We start from the raw sequence: 20,808 nt of genomic DNA on the forward strand, positions 1-20,808 counted from the left end.
ATGGGAAAGCAAAAGTTTGAATTTTGGAATTTTTCTTATAGTGACAAAATTTGGATATACTTGCTTAAATGTCATGTTGAAATAAAGGATATATATATATATTTGACATATAAAAATATGTTTTTGTTTACGACTTTGGTCTATTGTGAATTTTTGGTACGTGTGTCCATCATGCGTTAATGATGAAACCAGAAATACAAGGCGAGTGAACCGAGGCTTAAAAATATGTTGTGCCTCCTCAAGGTGGAATGCACTTTAGGAGGCTATTTGCAAAAGCTGGGGCAGGATGTCAAAGTGTCAGCTGTGGACCCCCAGTGTCACCCCCCCACCCCCTGGAACCTAAGACCGACATGCTCCTTAGTTGGATTGGAAAGGAAGTCACTCTTGCTCCATTTTACACATTTATGATCACCAAACTAGTTGTTTTTGTGGATCTTTTGGCTTCCTCCCCCATTCCCAAAACAAGCATGTTGGCTGCGTCGGAGCTGAAAGTGACTCTTTTCGACATCTCTCTTCTAAAGCGATTATTTGATTTGATGGGCTGCTGGTTTCAGCCCGTTTGCGTGTCTGAACTCGTCGGGTCGGAAGCCTGCCCGCCACTCGAGTTCCTAACAGTTTTTGGGTTTTCCTTCAGTGTAGTCTGGACCTTCTCTCTGTCTAGCGGCGCCGGTCTGTTTGGTTCTTCTTCCATCCTGGTCTTGCGGTGGCACTCTAGCCCCCTCTGCTGGCAGCTGGCCGCCATGACTCTCAGCCAGGGACGCTGCAACATGTGCTCTGCGGTCATCCTGGCGACCGGGTCGGACTGGAGGAGGCCTGAGACCAGATCTTTGGCTTCTGAACCACAAAATAAGCATGCTTCAGTTGTATTTCTGTTCAGTGCTTTCAATTTTGAAATCTAATCTAGTGGGACGTGGCCTCATCCTATTATGCTACTTGTAGTTCTCCTATTTTTTTGTATATTTTTCCATAAAATTGTGGTTGAACACTTTTGGCATGTTCCAATGTCCTACCTTCTGAAATGGCGTCCCAATATGGGGGCAGGAAGTGCAGTTGCCCCTGCTTGATGATTTCAAACAGTTCCTCCTGGTCTCGATCCCGACTTCGAAAGGGGGCAAATCCGCACAGAAGGATGTAGAGAATGACGCCCAGCGCCCACATGTCCACCTCCACGCCGTATCCTGTCCGGTCATATTATTTAGAAATGGTTAAAAAAAAAGAAGAAGAAGAAGAGATTGTTCCAGAAGGACTTTGGTGCAGCGCTAACCTGTCTCGAACAGAATCTCGGGCGCGACGTAAGTGGGCGTGCCGCAGATGGTGAAGACGGGCTCGGTCACGACCATGGCGAGGCCGAAGTCGGCCAGCTTTAGTCTGGTCATGCCAGGAACTGTGTGAACGATCTGACAGAGCAAAGAGGTCGTCTTACATTAATTAAGTACAATTTCCAAAGTATGCAAAAAAAAGAAGAAGAAGCTTTATTTATAACTTCTGTATGCGCAAGTCAATCCTCCGTGGCATTATGGGGAAAAAATGCTACGTTTTTAGCATTTAGCCTACAAGTATGTTGACTGACCAGCAGGTTCTCCGGTTTGACGTCTCGGTGGACCACGCTCCTGCGGTGTATGTACTGAAGCGCCTCGCTGACGTCAGCCACCATCAGCGCGGCCTCGTCCTCGCCGAAGCTGCCGCGCTGGCTGATGGCCTCGAAGAGGTCGCCCCCGCTGGCCAGCTCCATGACCAGGTAAGCTCTGGCGGGCGTGCGGTGCTGGGCCAGCAGCCGGACGATGCGCGGGTGCCTCAGGCTGGCCAGCAGACTCAGCTCGTTCTGCAGCATGTGCTCTCGGCCCAGCAGCCGCGAGCGCTCCACCATCTTGACGGCCAGCGTCCTGCCGTCGGCCCGGCGCCGGCACTCGCGCACCACCGCAAAGTTGCCGTCCCCCAGGAGACGGCCCACGTCGTAGAGGCGGTCCACGTCGGCTTCGGAGACCTCGCTGCCCTCCGAGCAAAGCTCCGAGAAGTCGCTCGAGATCCCGGGAGGATTCTTACAGTCTGGGGGAAAACAAATTATTAGTGTTACATTGAAAAAATGTGAGAACAATACGTTTTTTTGGGTTGTGTCTAGAACAGGTTTCAGCAACCTTTCCTGTCAAAAGAGCCATTTTAGGCCAAATAAATAACATAAAGATACTACACAAGATACTAATGTAAAAAAATATACCAATTTAAAAAAATACTAATAAGAAAAATAGGTAACATAAATGAAAAATACAAATACATAAAAAACTAATTTCTACTAATTATAAATAAATAAAATAATAAATAAAAACCTGTTTAAAAAACTTATTTCTACTCATTTAAATAAAACTAATAAATAAATAAATATAAATATAAAAAAACACTAATTTCTACTCATTAAAAAAGTATTTTTATTAATTAATTCATTCATTCATTAATAAAATACAAATAAATATGTTTAAAAAAACAACTAGTTTCTTCTAAAAAAAAAATCTTTAGATCCATAGGGAGCCACAGGGGAGGGACTAAAGAGCCAAATGTGGCTCCCGAGCCGCAGGTTGCAGAGCCCTGGTCTAGAATCACACGTGCATTCACACAACTAACTGAATTTTAAAAAACAAACACCAAAATTAAAATAAAACGCAAAATATAAAACTCTTGTAACCTTGGGCTGAACTTTCCGCTTGTTTCCTGCACACGGGGGGCAGCGGGGCCCTGCCTGAAAACGGGTTGATCCACTCCGGGTTTGGACGCTTGGCTCTTCTCACTAAGCAATTTTCACACAGAGGAGCGACGTCCGCCTCTCGCTCAGCTCCGCCCCTCACTCGAAGCTTCTGCAGATGGTTGGGAAGGTGGGCGGCTTTCCTGGACACGCCCTTACTCGCTTTCTCCGCCGCAGGTAACGGTCGATCCTCCGTGGGATCCTGGTCGTCCGCCCCCTCGCTGAAGCCGCTGTCCGCCTTGGCGGCTTTATCCGGCGCCGGTCGGAGCTTCTTCTCCCAGACTAGCAGCGCCTCGGCCCGGTAGCGGGACTGCTCCGGGAACAGCTCCACCAGTGCTTCCTGCAGACTGCTCAGGTCCGGGCGGGCTTTGCCCAGTGCCAGGAGGGCCGTGTCGCCACGGAAGAAGTCGCCAACGCTTTTCACCTGAGGCGCAGAACGATAAACTCTTATTAGGATTCTTGGTGTGGATTTTGGGAACGAAAGTGAAGGAAGAATCCCACCTCTCGGGCAAAAGCGGTGTAGAGGCGGGTCACTCGGGATCGGTGCCAACGGGGGAACCCCAGTGCTTCTGAGACGTCCAATAGGAGCTGCTCGAAAGAGACGACGCCCCTGCGGTTTAAAAGCACTGTCACCTTGGAAAAATAAACAAAAGTTTACTTCGCACCCAAAAGTAGCGTATGAAACACAAACAAATAGGGTACAATTTTTTTTAACACATTTTTAAAAAACTTTTATAGATATAAATTTCCATTTCATTTATATTTATTTTTGTATTATTTTTTTAAATTATATTATATATATATATATATATATATATATATATATATATATATATATATATATATATAATATATATAATTATATATATTTTATATATATAATTATATATATATATAATATATATATTATATAAAATATATATATATATGGTAGCTTTGGTCCTGCATAATATTCATCCCAGGATAATGAGCCACATGCTGCTTCACCACGTCGAAAGACAAATGAAGGCGGTTTACTTTCCGTGGCGCGCTCTGACCCGGTCGTACAACGGTGACCAGATGGGGTCGCTCGGCGCTCTCTTCCGCATGTCGCCCGTGGAAGAGTGGCAGGTGAGGGGCCGCCCCGCGGATCTGCCCCGGGCGGTGACGGGGGCGAGCGTGCCAGGGCGGCGGCGGCGGCGGCGGCTGCAGAGCACCAGCAGCACCAGTTCCACCACTGGAACGTTTCAAAGACGGGCCGGGAGCTGCTAAAACACAGGAATATACGGAGTTAGATAGAATCAAAATGGCTGACTTTATGTGTCTTTTCACACTTCTTGAGACTTTTTTTGTGGATAGACATGCCTCCCAAATTTCATGTTGCTAAATTCAACTGGCCTCAAGGGCTGGATTTTTTTAAAATTGCAAACCCCCGCGGAAATGGTCAGGATAAACTTAAAATAGCCGCCTGAAAGCAAAATGGCTGACTTCATGTATCCCCATCCCTATTGTAGGTATTAGATCAGCATCATTAACATACACACACACAACTTTCAGTCCTTATTCTCAACAACAAATCCTCATGATCAGATTTGAATATTTTTTCCCATTACATGAAGTGCAAGTGGTGCCATTTGAGAGACTTCATGCGGCCCCGGATTAATTATTTAAGCTTTCTTGAGACGGACACACACCTGAACAAAAGCTTCCTTGGCCTGGATGGCTGCATCATTAATGAAGCTTTGAGCACACGCAACAACGTTCACTTTCTGGAGAACACAATGTGTGTGTGAGTGTGTGTGTGTGTGTGTGTGTGTGTGTTGACAGGGTTGGCGAGAGAAAGAGTGTGTATGAGTGAGAAAAACAGTGCGTGATTTGCCTCTGGATGTACAATACAACATATCACATGTGACCCCGAAAAAAAACTGTTTGCATACTAATTGTTTTCTTTGTCCATATGTGGAACTGTCACGTGTCAATAACAAAAACAAAACTCACCTGCAGTTCTCCATTTCCTCGCCGCATCGCAGCCAAAACGAGCCTTGGCAGGCGGTGCCATTTCTAAACAAAACCAGACCGAAACAAGTGAGTAGCAAGTTCCAATTGAAAAGAAGTCTCTGACGTCATCCTTCGCGAGCTGAATTTGACACGAGCCGGCGTTAAGCGGTTGCCATGGTTATTCATCAAGTTGCATAGCTTGGTGCAGGAAGTATAGTTAGTTGGTACTTCAAAGTAAGATTTACAGGCGCTAAAATGCTGCGAGTGCACAATACAGTCGCGTACTAAGTTAGTTATAACAATAAATGATAAATATACACAGCGAAAAACCTAACTATAATCTATTGTCGTGCTTAATGGCGCGTTTGACAAATATATGCATTTTATTTTGAAATTCATGCAAGGATGTGAAATATTTCACTTTTGCGCGTAAACATGTTTGAGTTCCTCAGAATAAGAGGCTAATTAATACAACAACAATAATAATAGCACGCTAGCAAGTTTGTCAGGTATTGTTCTGGATTGTTTCTCACTGACAGAATGGATAATAATAATAATAATTCTCTTTACTGTAAACTGCAGCTGGACGGAGTCCAGGAAAAAGTTCCCCACAGGGAAAATAAAAGTATATCGTATCGTATCGTATAATAGCCGCTGTTCCTAGCATGCACTCTGATGCGACACTTTGGGTGGTCTCTTGTTTTCTTTTCTTTTGTTATTAATATTATTATTTGTTAATTAAGACCTCCTCACCACGGTGGCCACCTACCTCATGGTCTGTCTCCAGGGATAGTGTTAATATTGGATTAGCAAATCCTTTCTTTTCATCCCGGATCTACATCCTGTCCTTTGACCATTCAACAGTAACTTAAATATATTGTCACGAACTGGGTAATGTAATGGTATGCCTTGAAAAACAACAACTTAGAATGAAAGTATTTTAGTGCTATGGTATTTGGTTGAAAATCAAGCTAAAATATTTCATATATGAATATGTAATCGCATTTTATCCATGGGACAGCATTTATTTAGTGGCAGTATTGTCGTTTGACCGACAGATGGGGCAAGTGGACCAAAACAAGGCCCAGCTGTTTGAGCGCCTCGAAAACTGCAGACAAAACGGGGATTAGCAATATTTATTTTCTTATTTTACTCTTAATCCACTACTGGCTATTAAAACTAAAACATTTTGTCTCAAAAAACAAAACAAAAACATTGTAGCCAGTATGAGTAGTCATTTTTATCCATTACTGGGTAAACTTGAGACAAGGCCAACCCCCCCCCCCCCCCCACACACACACACACACAACTGAACAGAATCCAGGTGAAATAGTTGGAAGCGACATCAACATTCCTCACTTTATGACATTCAACACTCACAGGACAATTAGATACATTTGACTGCACCCGTTTGTGTGCGTGTAGATGTGTACGTTAATGGACGCCTGCCTCGTCAATATCTTTGCATAGGGTGTGTATTAATCCATTTAGGAGCTCAAAGTGAAATTCCCGCCTCCAAAAGTCCCACGCTATAAACATGTCGTAACACAGCATGTGGCCCAACGCTCTCTTGCACACGCACACACACACCCTTACACTTTTGGATGAGTTGTTGGTCAGTCTTTTATAATGGTTACCTTTCACCTCGTGCCTCACACCTGTTTATGTCAAACACACACACACAAGCTGCTGCGGGACAAGGGCAGTGGGACGTGTGTGTGTGTGTGTGTGTGTGTGTGTGTGTGTCGTACCATGTGGTGTGAAGTAACAATGTGACTTTTTGTCGCCATGTATTGCCAACAATGGCAGGTTTTTATGAGAATCAAGTTGTAATTTTAGGAGTCGCGTATTCTATAATACTGTATTGTGTAATACTAATAAATAACAAATAAATAAATAAATAAAGTTGTAATTGCTGCAACAACAGTGGCCATATTGCCTAATGGACTAACACTGCCGCCTACTCGCCGTCGGGAGAAGTGAAGCCACTGGCGGCCATCTTGAGTTGCTACTCGGTAAGCTCACCTCTGTTTTCTGTCTCTATGGCAAAAATGCCGCCATGTTTGGCACACCGTTGCACCAGTAAGTCTGGGAGAAGCGCTACATGTACATTTCATCGCCAGAATACCATTTTTCAGGACTATCAACAATCAAACGAAAGTCATTCTCTGTGAAATGTACTGTAAACGTAATCTCTGTGAGTCACAATATTGAGATAATTTACTGCCGATGCTAACAGTCAAGTTTGCTCTAGACCACTCTTGCACTAATAACACAGGAAAAGTGAGTGAGTGCAATTGCTCATTAAAAAAAAAAAAAAAAAAAAAACAATTGCCAAGGTTTCACTAGTTAGCCGTGTGCTAACTGTTAGCTAACTGCTGGAATGTAACAGATACCTGTCAACTTGTCATTTGCAGAGACGTAAATAATGACACATGCACGCGCACACACAACCCATTGGAGGTTGTGTCAAAATTTTTCGTATCAGGTTTTACCAGGGAAGGCGGGCGGTCACATGACATCTTTCTACACATGGGCGAGCCTGTCTTGGCGTGCAAATGTGTGTGTGGAGGCATGAATACAAACACACACACACACACACACACACACACACACAGGGCAAGTAGAGGTTATTAGAGGGCAAACAAGTGCAGAACTAATAAGTGGTAATAATAATAATAATAACAAAACTGCCAAAATTAAAAATGAATGAATGAATAGATGTGAAAATAATTATTGTCCATCTGCACTGTGAAGCGCTGTCGGTTTTTGTTTGACTAGAACAGCTGAACTTTATTTGGGATTTTATTTTGCTGACACATTATTCTCCTGTCTTACTTCTTTTTTTTTAAATTTCCCAATTGCATTGAAAAGAAAATAATAGTGGAAAAAGTTTTATTGTTATCTATTTACATCTCCAAAACTTGGCATTTGAACAGGGGTGTGTAGACTTTTTATACCCGCCGTTTCTGTGTTTGTGCCTCAGCACGCTGCAGTGCTCACCATACACAAATGAAAAGTCATCTTTTTTTCCCGTCGCAGTTCCGTTGATGACGAAACTTGTGGTGAAAATCTTCAGAATGAAGACTTCTTGTCAGTATGCGGCACATGACACGAAGCGTCACGTTACCCCAGGATAAAAAAGTCAGCACGTCTACTCACCTCTTCCTCGTCGCTCCCCCTTGCCCTCCTCCCGCGGCAGCCTCTTCTCCATGACATCACGAACAGCCGGTGTCAAGCCAGCCAGTAGGAACGCGCCACTTCCCCCTCCTCCTCAGTCTTTCTGCAGTCTGCCTTCTTTCTCTCTCTCTCACACACACTCTCCACTCTCTCACATACGCTTTCACACACACTCTCCCCTCATTCCTCCACCTTTTCCGCAGACATCATGGCCGAGGCCTTCGTGGGCACATGGAACCTGAAAAGCAGCGAGAACTTTGAAGAGTACATGAAGCAACTGGGTGAGTCTGTTTTATCTGATGTGATGTGATGTGAGGTGTGTGTGTGTGTGTTTTTGCATTCATTCAAGGGACGAACAAGATGGAGAATGTGGCATAAGGGTGGAAAAGACGGAGGGGGAGGGAGGGTGGAGTGACTGAGCAGCACATGGCCTGAGTGTGGTGGGGAGGGTGGAGTGGCTGAGCGAGCACATGGCCTGAGTGTGGTGGGGTGGGGCCCTGAATGCCCCCCAGGGTGGGAGAGTGGTCAGGAGCCGGTCACACACTTCCACACACTTCCATTTGAAAGGCGGCCATTGTTGGCAAATGTAGGAGGGTTCGCATTTTCAAATGCTGCTGAGACAGAATGGAACATGTGATTCCAAATAGGACATCACAGGACACTTGATTAGGTACGCCAATGCCCAACTTGCATACACCGATGATGTCATTTGTGTCAGTGGTGGGGGGAGCAACGTCGTCATACAGCAGAGATGACATTTTCAAATGGCAAAATATCAGAAAATTGAAAAAAAAGTTTGGTGAAAAAAGTCAACTAATAAGGAAAAAGGAGAATTATTTAATTCAAACTTCAAATTTTTAATTATAAAATCAAATCAAAATCAGCTAAAAATCTAAATTAAAAAGTTTTGAAAAAACAAAATTTTTAATATATATATATATATGTTTTTTTTGTTGGGGGGTTAAATACATAAATTAAAAACACTGACAAAAGTAATAAATAAATAAATAAAAACATCAGCTGTGTAAAAAAAAAGAATGAATTTCAAAAAACTTTTTTTTTAAACAACAAAACTAAACTTAAAAATAAAAAAATATATATATTTTTGGTTTCAAAATAAAATGTAGTGTGTTTTTATATTTAAAATAAATAAAATACATTTAACTTGTTTTCATTCATTTATCTTCTCTATTGTATCATTTCCCCCATTTAAACTACACTAAGAATAGATAAAAAAATATCAATGTTTCAAAAAGTTTCAAACAATACAAATGTCGTATTTCCCCGTTAAAGTCGATATTTACGTCAAAATAATTTGTACAGTAATTTAAAAAATAAAGATATTTGCGCGACCCGGAAGACGCCGGAACAAATATTTCGTGTTTCCGCACGGACATTCATTGCTGAGGGACGGCTGAGCGGCGCTAAATCAAGCTTAAATTAAAATGGCACCCGCCTGATGGCGAGCCAACCGGCTGTTGGACGTCCATTGCTGGAGGTAACCACAACAACAACAACAACAACAACAACAACAACAACAACAACAACAACAACAACAACAACAACAACAACAACAACAACAACACAGCTTTAAATAACTTTAAAATGGCGTGATTACTGTGGGAAAATAACGAAAAATAAGGTGCTGCGGACGAGGCACGGGCGCCGTAAAGTTGACGACTCCCTTAGACGGTAATGACATAAATAACAAATAACATTGAGAACTGTGTGTGTCTCATTGACCAAGAGAATTGCCGAGGGGGGCTGTAAGGCCGCCAGTTGCCACGGTGACAAGAGCAGACAGATCTTTTTGAAATGGCCTACGGTCACAGCTTGCAATTATCTCAACACCCCGCCCCCAATACACACACACACACATCCTCGAGAACCCTGCAAAAGTGTGTGTGTGCGACACAATGCACCTGCCCCCATCTCTCTCTCTCTCTCTCTCACTCACTCACTCACTCACTCACACAAAAGGCTATGTGAGTCATTCAGTGTTCAGGTGCACAGGTAAGATTAGTGGAGATCCCGCAGAACAGGCTGCACACAAAACACAAGTCACTACATGACTGACAGTCACAAGAAGGCTCCCTTTTCCCACGCCACCTAAACGCACCGGTACGCTGTCCCCGCAGGCGTGGGCTTCGCCGTGCGCAAGTTGGGCAACGTGACCAAGCCCACCACCATCATCTTAGTGGACGGCGACACGGTGACGGTCAAGACGCAGAGCACCGTCAAGAACACCGAGATCTCCTTCAAGCTGGGAGAGGAGTTCGACGAGACCACCGCCGACAGCAGGAACGTCAAGGTCGGTCTGACGAGTCCACCGCAATGAAAAGTGGAGTCAAGTCATGTCACCAAGGATTATTATTCGAAATGTTTATACACATGAAGGTCGTCATTGTGAACGGTCGAAAAAAGTGTGGAGTAATACGAACAAAAGACTGCAATTAAAAGTTACAACATTATTCATATATATATATTTTTAAAGTTCATCATACTGAACCTTCTTTAATTTGTCAAGTTAGTTGTTTTTATTAATCAAAACACATAAAAGGTTTAATGAATAACATTTGATATTAATATTTACAAAATAGGGGAAAATTTTAAGTTGTGACAATCACAGTAATAGTCAAATTAGACAAGTTTAATTAAAAAAAGTAACAAAATATATACAATTTACGGTAAAAATATGAAAAATATATACAGTATATATATTTTTTACAAACGTTATTTGAAATAAACTAAATTTGATTTGAATGAAATGAAAAGAATACAAATAAAATTAAGTGAAAATAGAAATGTAAACAATAATACAAAAAAAATAGTCAAATTACAAACAAAATTCAAATTTAAAAATACAATAGTTAACAGTTAAAAAGCTAACTTTTTTTTTCAAAAAGTCAAATAGTTTTAAACTTTAATCGTCAAATTGAAATTAAATTTAAGTTAAAAGTATTGCAAGCTAAGCTAAATAAAGCAGCTAAAAAAAAATTCAACAATTCGTAATAGTGTAAAAAAGAGCATAAACTATATATATATTTTTTTAAATTAAATTATTTATTTTATAAACAATAGCATTATTCTCAATTTTTAAGCCACAATATTGGATGGCTCGCATCACGTTTGGAAAGTCCAAAAAGCGGCCCAAGTTGGTTTCTATACTTCCGACAAAGTGTATTTATGACTATATTGATATTTTCAGCATAATTATGTAAACTCAAACAAACAAGCCTGCTCAACTGTCATGCAGAATTATGCAAAAGCAAAAAGATTTTCATGAGTGCTTTTGCTGACCGGCTCTGGCATTATTTTTGCAAATTTCCTTGGGGGAGGTAACACCTCAACTCTTGTGCGCAGTCGGTGGTGACAATAGAAGACGGCAAGATGGTTCACGTCCAGCGGTGGGAGGGCAAAGAGACCAGCCTGGTGCGCGAAGTGACCGGCAACGCCCTCTTGCTGGTCAGTTCACTCAAAAACACAAGCAAAATGTTTGGTCGTTTTTTTTTTCTGAAATGTTGGGTTTTGGAAACAGACGCTGACGCTGGGCGACGTCGTTTGCACACGCTCTTACGAGAAGGCCGAGTGAAGACCCCCCCCCCCAAAAAAAAAAAAAAACATGCTTGCATCCACAGAGCTCCGAAACCGCAATGTATCAACTCATGTTTCCTTCAAATATTGAAGAGTCAGTATTATTTACACTACTTGTGGACCCCCCCCCTCCCCCCATCCCTATTCCCCCCAATCCCGTACTGTCCTATGACGTCCTCCACTTTGAGGACTTCAACTGTTACAAACACTGAAAATATTCCAATGTTAGTTTTTCAATTGAAACGTTGGGAAGTAAAAAAAAATAAAAATAATCCTGAACCAAATATGTGGAAATTGTGATTTATTTTCTAGTATTACCAAATTGCTGTCCTGCGACGGCGTATTAGGCCCATGTGTAAATATATTTTCCTTAGAGGGCGGGGGGCAATATTCCAAGAAAAAAACTCGCAAATTTGCCACTTTATAAACTCACACATATTTCGTTTTTTTTTTTTTTTTTATTATTATTGCCCCCACCCTCTAAAAAAAAAATCTATTTATACGTGGGCCTAATACGCCGTCGTACTGCCCAAACTGTCCACCGAAAAACACTTATCTCCAAGTTGACAGCCAAAGAAAAGGTCGCTGCCCCCCCACCCCCAAAAAATGTCACAGTCCAAACTGACCATAGAAAAGCCAAAGGCAAATTGCTGTCTCAAGAAAAGCCTGCAGCTCCAAGAACATCTTGGACCTCCAAGTAGCCTTTGGAAGATTCGTCGTCCAAAGAAAAGAAAAAGAAACATCTCCAAGTTGCTGTCATCAATCTCTGAATCATTTTCCAAAGAAAACCACCTCATTTTTTATCCATAACAAATTTAAAACACATTCTAACTTGGATGTTTTTAACTAGCGAGCAACATCACTTTTTTTTTTATTTTTTATTTTTTTTTAGCATTTGCATACAAATAAAAGAGGGAACGCATATAGTTGGTAAGCACGTGCGTCCGCAAAGGAATTTGGCGGACGCCTCTCAAGTGATCCAAAGCGTGTGAGCGCACTTTCCATCCTATAAATAAACACCAAGCAGCTCGTCTACTGTATTTGTGTGTGCGTGTGTGCGTGCGCGCGTGTGTGTGTGTGTCCTGGCAAGGTGAAAGGAACAATTCCAGATGTTTTTTGCACTTGATCATTCTGCCGCTTACTGGAGGTGTCACGCAAGGTCACCAACCAGGTCAAAGGGTAAGACTTTTGCGACGCTCACCAAACGCTTCATTTTGTGCGCTTACAGTACGGTTGCCGTTTGTTGTTTGTACGCGAGGGGTAACAAAATATTCATAAATAATTGAATTAGAAAAGATACATAAAATAAGAAAAATATAGATTTCCTTTAAAAAAAACTTTAAAAGAGCCAATGATTAGGTAAAACAAAAATTTGAAAATATTTGCATATATGTGGGTATGCTTTTTTAAAATAAAAATTATATATTTTTATTAAATTATATAATACATTCATTTATATATATAACTATCTAAAACATTAAGAAAATTATTTGGATTTTTAATTTTGAAAGAAATATTAAAAGAGCCATTGATGATAGTGTAATAAGAAATAAAATTATCTAGGAAAATTATAAAATATATATACATGCGCATGCTAACTATCATTAAAATGATCTTTAGCATTACAAAAATAAAACAGTATTTACTAAAACATTTATAAACAGTATATAGAAAAAAAAGTTTAAAAAAATTCCCTTATCTAAAAAATATATATAGATTTTGATACATCTTGCAGAAGATGATTTGGTTCGGGTGTGAGAATTTAAAAAAAAAAAAAAAGAAGAAGCAGAAATTAAAGCCAACTTCTTCCACACGATTACCGGCTAACATTTCACGTCCCAAAATGGGAAGCACTTTATCACACTTAATTGTGCCTACGATAACATGACATACACTTCTTCTTCTTCTTCTTCTTTTTTTTTATTTAATGCTTATTACAGCAACTTATGACATGTCTGTAATCATCGCATGCTTTGCTATCAGGACTCAAAACATGCAGCAGCCAACAGGATTTATGAGTCTCTTTTGTTAGTGGGCGGCCAAAATATTCTTCGCAGAACTGAGAGCTCGTCACACCCTCTTTACACACGCACACACACACACACACACTTTACATCTGTAATTGACTTTGTGGGAAATACACTTCCTGCCTGTAAGGAGGGCAGGCTAGCCCGCTAAATGCTAATAAAGAAAATGAAATAAAAATACCCACAAAGTTGTCTTCCGTAATTCTCGGTGGTTGTTTTTCAGTCCCCAAATAGCACAAATAAACTGCAGCTGCTGAAGGTTCTTCCTTCACATGTTCTGACGAGCCTTTTTTTTTTTTTTTGGGGGGGGGGTAGAAGCCACAGTCGAGGAATCTTGAAAGCACATCTTGCCAAACGCACTGCGCAACATCTGCCGAAAACATTTATTTGGGCCACCGACAGGAGGAGAAATGGTCTTCTTTTCCCGCCCTTTTTTTTCTTTTCGAAACAGGATCATTGCCAAGTGTAAGCTTCAAATGGTTGAATTTCAAAAGAGTCAAAACATGGCGGAAGTGCGGGTGTCGGCCAGACGGCACTTCCTGTTTGCGCCTTTACTGCTTCCTCTGAGCGTGTGTTGGCGTGTGTGTGCGTAGCGTCGCCAAAGTTCACAAAGTGTCAAACGAGATGAGCAGTCCTTCTTCGGCGTGGTCACCGACCGCCATATTGCTTACAGATATACAGTTACATGTGGCCAGACATGGAGGACAAAGAAATTACATTTTAAAACGGATTTTTTTTTTTTTTTAGCCAAGTCTATAATTTAGAACATGCAATGGGTACTTTTAATTCTGGGGACCTTTTAGCCTAGGAAAATTCCCTGAACTTGAGATGGAAATGAAGTTCCTGGATAATTCGGTGGACACGCAAAGAGCACTTTTAGTCCCAGGGACTAATATGTCCTCGGACTACAGCAGGAGTAGGCAATCCTGGTCCCCGTGAGTTTTAGATGTCTCCCTCCTCCAACACAGGTGAGGATTGTTATCAGGCTCCTCCGCTTATTATTTGAATCACCCGTGTTGGGGTGAGGGAGACATCTAAAACACGCTGGACTGTGGCTCTCGAGGACCGGGGTTCCCTACCCCTGGACTACACATACCAGAAGCCCCTCAAATGGCTATGTTTGGTTCTGAGGACCTTTTAGCGGCGGAGAACCAAAAGTCTACAGTAATTGTGGGGACTTTTAATCCCTGGAACCATAAATACAGAGAACCATAATTTGAACATGTTGCGAAATAACAGTAATTCATGAGTCTTAAGGGTGAAATGTAATTGGCACTTTTGGTTCCAGGGACGTTTGTTGCTCTAGAGTCGTCAGAACCAGAAGTTCCACAAACGTTGGGTGGAAATGGAATAGGTACTTTTAGTTCTGAGGAGGTCTTAGTCCGTGAAACTGAAGGTAACAAAACCGTTTAAGTGGAAATGCAATGGTTACTTTAGCCTCAGGAATCAAAAGTACTCAGAACCAAGAACTTATCAATTGAACGTAAACAGATCTTAGGTCTAGGTACCTTTGTGTCCATGGATCTGAAGATCCCAGAACCCAAAGCTCCCAGAACTATAAGCTTGTCTTGTCAGCAGCGTGACAAAGAGAAAAAAGAAAAAGAAAAAAAAAGCCTAACCTCTTAAAAATCCAAAATTGAAACAAAAAAGTCCTCCCGGCTGTGGCGGCCATTTTGCGTGCACGCTCAGCTGTGCTTGTGCGACTTGTGTTTCTTGTGTTTCTTTCTGTGCTTGTTGTCATCGTCCCGCTCGTGACACCTCCTCTTCGGTTTGCACTCGCCGCCGCCGTCGCTGCTGCTGCTGCCGCCGTCCGAGTCTTTCCTCTCACGCTTCCTCTTCTTCTTTGTCTTCTTCTCCTGGCGGGTGCAAGAAGAAAAGCGTCACGCGTGCGCTCATCACTTTTCATGAATACAGCGCGGGAACGAGCCCTGCTGCCAAAAGTTTAATTCAGAGAGTGACCCATGCCCCCTTAAGAAAAGTTTATAAACAATAATTTGACTGCAGTTTATCAAGTTTAAAAGAGACCACCATCCTGATGTATTTATTAGGTTAACTTTATACTGCCCCCTGGTGGTCAAGGCACATACTAGGAGTAGCACAAATCAAGTTTGAAACCAATGATGCACAAACTGTTCAATTCTTTACATTCTACTTAACAATGCTATTAGTTCATCTTTTTGAAAAAAAAACAGTGCATGTTTTTCTTATTCAAAAACACATTTCACCATTTTTTGTTGGTGTTTTATTTTGGGCAAGGCCTGAAAAGATGAATAGCATTCTGTTCATTTCAATTGGGAACGCTGAATTGAGATACGAATAGCGATCCAAAAAATTGTTTGCGTTCACTATACCTTCTTTTTCTTCTTCTTGTCTTTATCTTTCTGCGGTGCAGCCGTAGATGTCTGCTGCTGCTGCTGCTGCGGCTCTTCGTCGTCCTCTTCAGGTACAAGAGCGTACTGCAATCCGGGTGCAGAGAAGCAGTCCTTTGTAAAGTGGCCTAAAAATGCAAACGCGACTTCAGTTCATAAGGTCAATTGGATAGGTAAAGTGCACGCCGAGGTTTTTTTGAGCACCTTTACAGCCACAATTAGTGCAGGTGGTGTTGAGCACGGCCTCCAGCGTGATCCTGTTGCCCGTGTGGTCTCGGAACTGTCTGCGTCGCCTCGCGTCCTGCCTGCACACGCAAGCTCACGTGTTAAGCGCCCACGCGCGTATCATCCATCAAAACAAACATACTCTGCCATGACGTTGTTGGGGTCCAAGTCCCGGCCTGTTCCCTGATTTACAGCTTTCATGGAGAAGGACAGCTTGATCTTCTCGCCATTTATCTGGCAAGCAGAAGACACCCTTGACTTGAGCACCGTCATCACATCATGCTTGATCTAAGTGTGCAATTACTTCTCTGCCGATGACTTTAATCCAGACTTTCTCCCCCACGTCGACAATTTCTGCAGCACTCTCGACACGAGTGGCTGACATCTCACTCACGTGTACCAGACCTGAAGGTGCATAAAGTTTGCATAAAGAGACTCCATTGAGTCTCGACTTCTGGCTCTCGCATTCTGAATTTGGGAAAGAACATGGCATTTTGTATAATCCCACTAAGAGCAACATGATGATTGTTAGAAGCAAGAGGACAATTGTTTTTTTTATTTCCTGTATTGTATTTATGTGGAAAGCCTCTCATACATGTTTGCGAAGTCAAGTACCTGGGACATTTTCTAAACTGGCGTGATGACAGAGACAATATTGTAAACTGTACGCCCAAGCGAACATGTTGCTGCGCATTTCTGCAAGTCTTTTGGACGTCAACTACCTCAATTTCTTCGAATAGTGTATGCATTGCACGAAATCCATTAAAAAGCATGTGGTCATCACTTCCGGCTGTGTCACTTACCTTCCTTCTTGTAGCCTGGCAGGCGGACAAAAGCTCCATACGTCTGCACGGAGACCACTTCTCCCTTGGAGACGCTGTAGAGTGGCGGCAGGCCATCGAGTCCCGCGGGCTCCGGCTCATTGTCGGACATCTCGATCGTTCTCTCGATATCAACAATATCGATTATCGTTTGAGAAAATTGTGTTTAGGAATCCCCCTTCACGGCAAGATAACGTCAACACGATTTAAGCATCCGCTTGACTGGCTAAAATTGAGAATAACCCGTTTTAAATACAACTGAAAATAGCGTATATGTTTATAATATTTTAAAAAAAGCGTAAAGTCCATAAAGCGCGCCGATATAACTTACACCGAGTGCAGTATCAACGTAAAACACGCACGCTTATCTGCTAACAGTTGTGTTAGCAACAGTTAGCTCCTGTTTCACTTCCGGTGCAATGCAGTTTAACAACAAGCGGTGTAGCCAATCATCGGGCACTTGATTTATTTTTCCCAATCAAAAAACTGACATCACGCATTAATTCTGGTTTCATTTCGCAAGTCCCCCCCCCCCTTCACTTTTTTTAACATTTCTATAAACATACACATGTAGAGGATTGCAACGCCTGAACAAGGCAACAATAAAAACAATAAAAAGAATATCAGAATAAACAAAAACTGGGGATTCGTGCACATCACGTCACTTAAAATAAAAGAGGAGCGTATACAAAAAAATCAAAACAATATCTACTGCTTCATATTGGCACTTATTTTCGCTGCACATTTGTTTCTTTGCCACTACTTCAAGCATACAAAAAACAACTTAAAATCGGCCATAAATCCTTGAAAGGAGGGTTTACTGTTTTTCCACTAGGACAAAGAAAAAACAAATGATCCAAAGTTTCTTCATCATTTTGGCAGAAGGAACAGTTATCTACCTCAAACTTAAATCTCCTCTTTAGAAATTCTGCCACAGGGTGTATTAATTTATTTATGTATTTATTTGTTTGTTTATTTGTCAGAAGACGCGTAACTACCTCAGTTTCGCTTCCGGTTCAATTCTTGACATAGCCAATCATCACAAAAACGGAAAATCTCGACCAATCAGACCACTCGAACTAGCGGAAATACTTACCTCTGTTCTTCCTCCATTGCTGACCGCTCGATGTATCTACGTGAAAAGGCGCCCATACATTCGTGGTTTTATAGCCCAAATAACGGAATTTAAATCTTTTTGACGGTCTCGTCGAAGAAACAGGCATGATTGAGCCAAAGAAGAGAATGTCGGACATGGCGGTGGTGCCGTCTCCTGCCATGAAGAGACCCCGGGCGGAGCTGGTGGCGGCGGCCCAGTCTCAGCAGCTCGTGGCCGGGGTAATGTATTGAATTTCGCATAAAAACGACCATTAAGTTCCTTAGTTCATGTTAATTAGAAGACAATAGCTGGACACGGACTACAAAATACCTTGAAATACACTATCGGTAGTTGCTGAATTTATTGTAGGTGAGGCTAGTTATGCTAATAGTAAGCTAGCCCACCAGCGCAACCTTGTGGTGCAAATAAGAAACTATTTGTTGTCAATATTAAAAATGTAATAATGTGAATGGACTTTTTCAGGGGCCCCCTAGGACCTCCAGCCTGCAGGCACCCATCATGCTGCTGTCGGGCCACGAGGGCGAGGTGTACTGCTGCAAGTTTCACCCCAACGGAGCCACCCTGGCCTCGTCCGGCTTTGACAGGCTCATATGTAAGCCCGTCACGTACAAACAGATGAAGATGTTAACGTTGTCAGGAAGACATGAACTGTGTTTGTGTCTCTGTAGTGATGTGGAACGTGTACGGAGACTGTGACAACTTTGCCACGCTGAAGGGTCACAGCGGGGCTGTGATGGAGCTGCACTATAACACAGACGGAAGGTCACTTAGCTCGCCTACTTTGAAATCCTAACTCAGGCTCGAGACTGTATTGAAACCTCAAACCGTTATTCAAAATCTTAACTGTGCAGATGCTCGGGTCAGATTGTTGCTAAAACACCAGATGAATTTTAAAAAGTAGCTCGTATTTTGTTCCCATTCAGCCTGCTGTTCTCTGCGAGCACGGACAAGACGGTGGGCGTGTGGGACAGCGAGACGGGCGAGCGGATCAAGCGGCTGAAGGGCCACACCTCTTTCGTCAACACCTGCTACCCCGCCCGTAGGGGACCCCAGCTCGTGTGCACCGGCAGCGATGACGGGACCGTCAAGGTGAGTACAATGTCACGTATGAGCAAAAAATACATTGTAACTTGTTTATTAATATGAAAAATGCGCACTTCATTATGAATGAACGCACTTATTGTTTTGCAGCTGTGGGACGTGCGCAAGAAAGGCGCCATCCACACTTTCCAGAACACCTACCAGGTGCTTGCCGTCACCTTCAATGACACCAGCGACCAGATTCTGTCTGGGGGCATCGACAACGACATCAAGGTAATACCCAGAGAAATTCCCAGTAAAACTGGAGGATGGCCACGACTGCGGCGCGACGTGCTCTTGTGTGTCGCAGGTGTGGGACCTGAGGCAGAACAAGCTGATGTACAACATGCACGGACACGGCGACTCGGTGACCGGACTCAGTCTCAGCTCGGAGGGGTCGTACCTGCTCTCCAACTCCATGGACAACACTGGTAAAGCTTTGATCTGTTTAAAAAAAATTAAAAAAAAATCCCCCTCTTTTCAGGCATGTTTTTTGACCGTTGTTTATGTTTGCCTGCAGTGCGTATTTGGGACGTTCGACCTTTTGCGCCCAAGGAAAGATGTGTGAAGATTTTCCAGGGCAACGTACACAACTTTGAAAAGGTTATTAATATTTACGAAAATCCTGTCCTGGCTTAATTATTTTTATTTAATTTTTATTATTATTATTTAAATTTTTTATTATTTTTTTGCTGACAAACTCCAACCCCGTTTTCTTCAAGAACCTGTTGAGGTGCTCGTGGTCCACTGACGGCAGCAAGATAGCCGCGGGATCAGCTGACAGGTAACACACGCACTCGAAAAACTAATGTTGCGTTCGAGGCTGCTGGGAAATGAGACGTGTCCTCGAGGTGAGTCACTAGAAATCACCCCAAAAGTTTCGCACTTTTTTTTTTGGTGTTAGATTTGTTTACATTTGGGACACCACGTCACGCCGCATCCTCTACAAGCTGCCGGGACACGCCGGCTCCGTCAACGAGGTGATCTTTCATCCCGAGGAGCCTGTCGGTAAGTCTCGCGTTTCGGGATTTTTGCTACGGGTCTTGGTCTTGACTGTGCCTTTTTTTTTTTTTTGCCACTTGCTAACGTTGCGCCTGCTTTGTCTCCACAGTGCTCTCCGGTGGCAGCGATAAACGACTGTATTTGGGAGAGATTCAGTAGCGAGTGTGTGAGAACATCAGCAGTGATTTTTTTAAAATTTTTTATTCCAATGTTTTGTTCTTTTTGATAAAATCTACAAATTCTTTAAAGAAATCATGTCTGACCTTGTTTTTCGGAATGATGAATTGCCACAAAAACCACAAAACAAACCTTATAAAGGCGATGAGAAGTTTGTTACCATGACTTGAATGTCAGGTCAACTGAAATAGTAACAAACCAACTGACAAACCAAACTAATGTGAAGCCAAATTTAATTCACATCTGGTCCAGTTTGAAGTCCATTTGTGTATTCAGTCTGTAAATGGTGATGTCAAGATCTGACCACCTTTGAATGAACATTTCTGTGATGTCTTTTTTAAAAAAAAATATTACTTAATGCAGATATGATCCAGTTTGAATTCAATTTTGCATAGTGTGTGATCACACCAAATGTAATCCAGATTGATTGCAGAATTACTAAATTGCCAAACTTGGATCTAATCTGGATCCGATACAGTGAAAGAAATGTTCTGCGGAAACTATG

At 42.2% G+C, this 20,808-nt stretch overlaps 4 protein-coding genes across 5 annotated transcripts; 2 read left to right on the top strand and 2 right to left on the bottom strand.

The window, feature by feature from the left end:
• Positions 1-345: 345 nt before the first annotated feature.
• dclk3 (doublecortin-like kinase 3) lies at positions 346-8,058 on the bottom strand. Of its 2 annotated transcripts, XM_077548918.1 has the most exons (9): positions 7,874-8,058; positions 4,712-4,774; positions 3,752-3,981; positions 3,236-3,367; positions 2,678-3,158; positions 1,571-2,046; positions 1,265-1,397; positions 1,011-1,178; positions 346-834 (listed from the first exon to the last, which is right to left on the bottom strand). In XM_077548918.1, exons 1-9 carry the CDS (start codon positions 7,923-7,925, stop codon positions 551-553), a joined length of 2,019 nt encoding a protein of 672 aa, XP_077405044.1. In that variant the 5' UTR covers positions 7,926-8,058; the 3' UTR covers positions 346-550. The 2 variants fall into 2 exon arrangements, with proteins under 2 accessions (XP_077405044.1, XP_077405045.1); XM_077548919.1 differs by lacking the exon at positions 7,874-8,058 and having other exon boundaries at positions 3,752-3,978; positions 4,712-4,855.
• On the top strand, positions 8,029-11,769 carry fabp3 (fatty acid binding protein 3, muscle and heart). Its single transcript, XM_077548920.1, has 4 exons — positions 8,029-8,172; positions 10,030-10,202; positions 11,255-11,356; positions 11,430-11,769. Exons 1-4 carry the CDS (start codon positions 8,100-8,102, stop codon positions 11,481-11,483), a joined length of 402 nt encoding a protein of 133 aa, XP_077405046.1. The 5' UTR covers positions 8,029-8,099; the 3' UTR covers positions 11,484-11,769.
• A 2,050-nt stretch (positions 11,770-13,819) lies between these two features.
• On the bottom strand, positions 13,820-17,295 carry zcchc17 (zinc finger, CCHC domain containing 17). Its single transcript, XM_077549489.1, has 6 exons — positions 16,910-17,295; positions 16,411-16,511; positions 16,249-16,340; positions 16,086-16,186; positions 15,864-16,009; positions 13,820-15,368 (listed from the first exon to the last, which is right to left on the bottom strand). The coding sequence occupies exons 1-6, from the start codon at positions 17,037-17,039 to the stop codon at positions 15,198-15,200; spliced, it is 741 nt and encodes a 246-aa protein (XP_077405615.1). The 5' UTR covers positions 17,040-17,295; the 3' UTR covers positions 13,820-15,197.
• A 705-nt stretch (positions 17,296-18,000) lies between these two features.
• On the top strand, positions 18,001-20,378 carry snrnp40 (small nuclear ribonucleoprotein 40 (U5)). The gene is made up of 10 exons (XM_077548842.1): positions 18,001-18,262; positions 18,507-18,636; positions 18,713-18,806; positions 18,968-19,133; positions 19,236-19,358; positions 19,435-19,555; positions 19,645-19,727; positions 19,847-19,908; positions 20,029-20,132; positions 20,236-20,378. The coding sequence occupies exons 1-10, from the start codon at positions 18,149-18,151 to the stop codon at positions 20,283-20,285; spliced, it is 1,047 nt and encodes a 348-aa protein (XP_077404968.1). The 5' UTR covers positions 18,001-18,148; the 3' UTR covers positions 20,286-20,378.
• The last annotated feature ends 430 nt before the right edge of the window (positions 20,379-20,808 follow it).

Source organism: Vanacampus margaritifer, chromosome 17, assembly GCF_051991255.1.
Source record: "Vanacampus margaritifer isolate UIUO_Vmar chromosome 17, RoL_Vmar_1.0, whole genome shotgun sequence".
Taxonomy (NCBI): Eukaryota; Metazoa; Chordata; class Actinopteri; order Syngnathiformes; family Syngnathidae; genus Vanacampus; species Vanacampus margaritifer.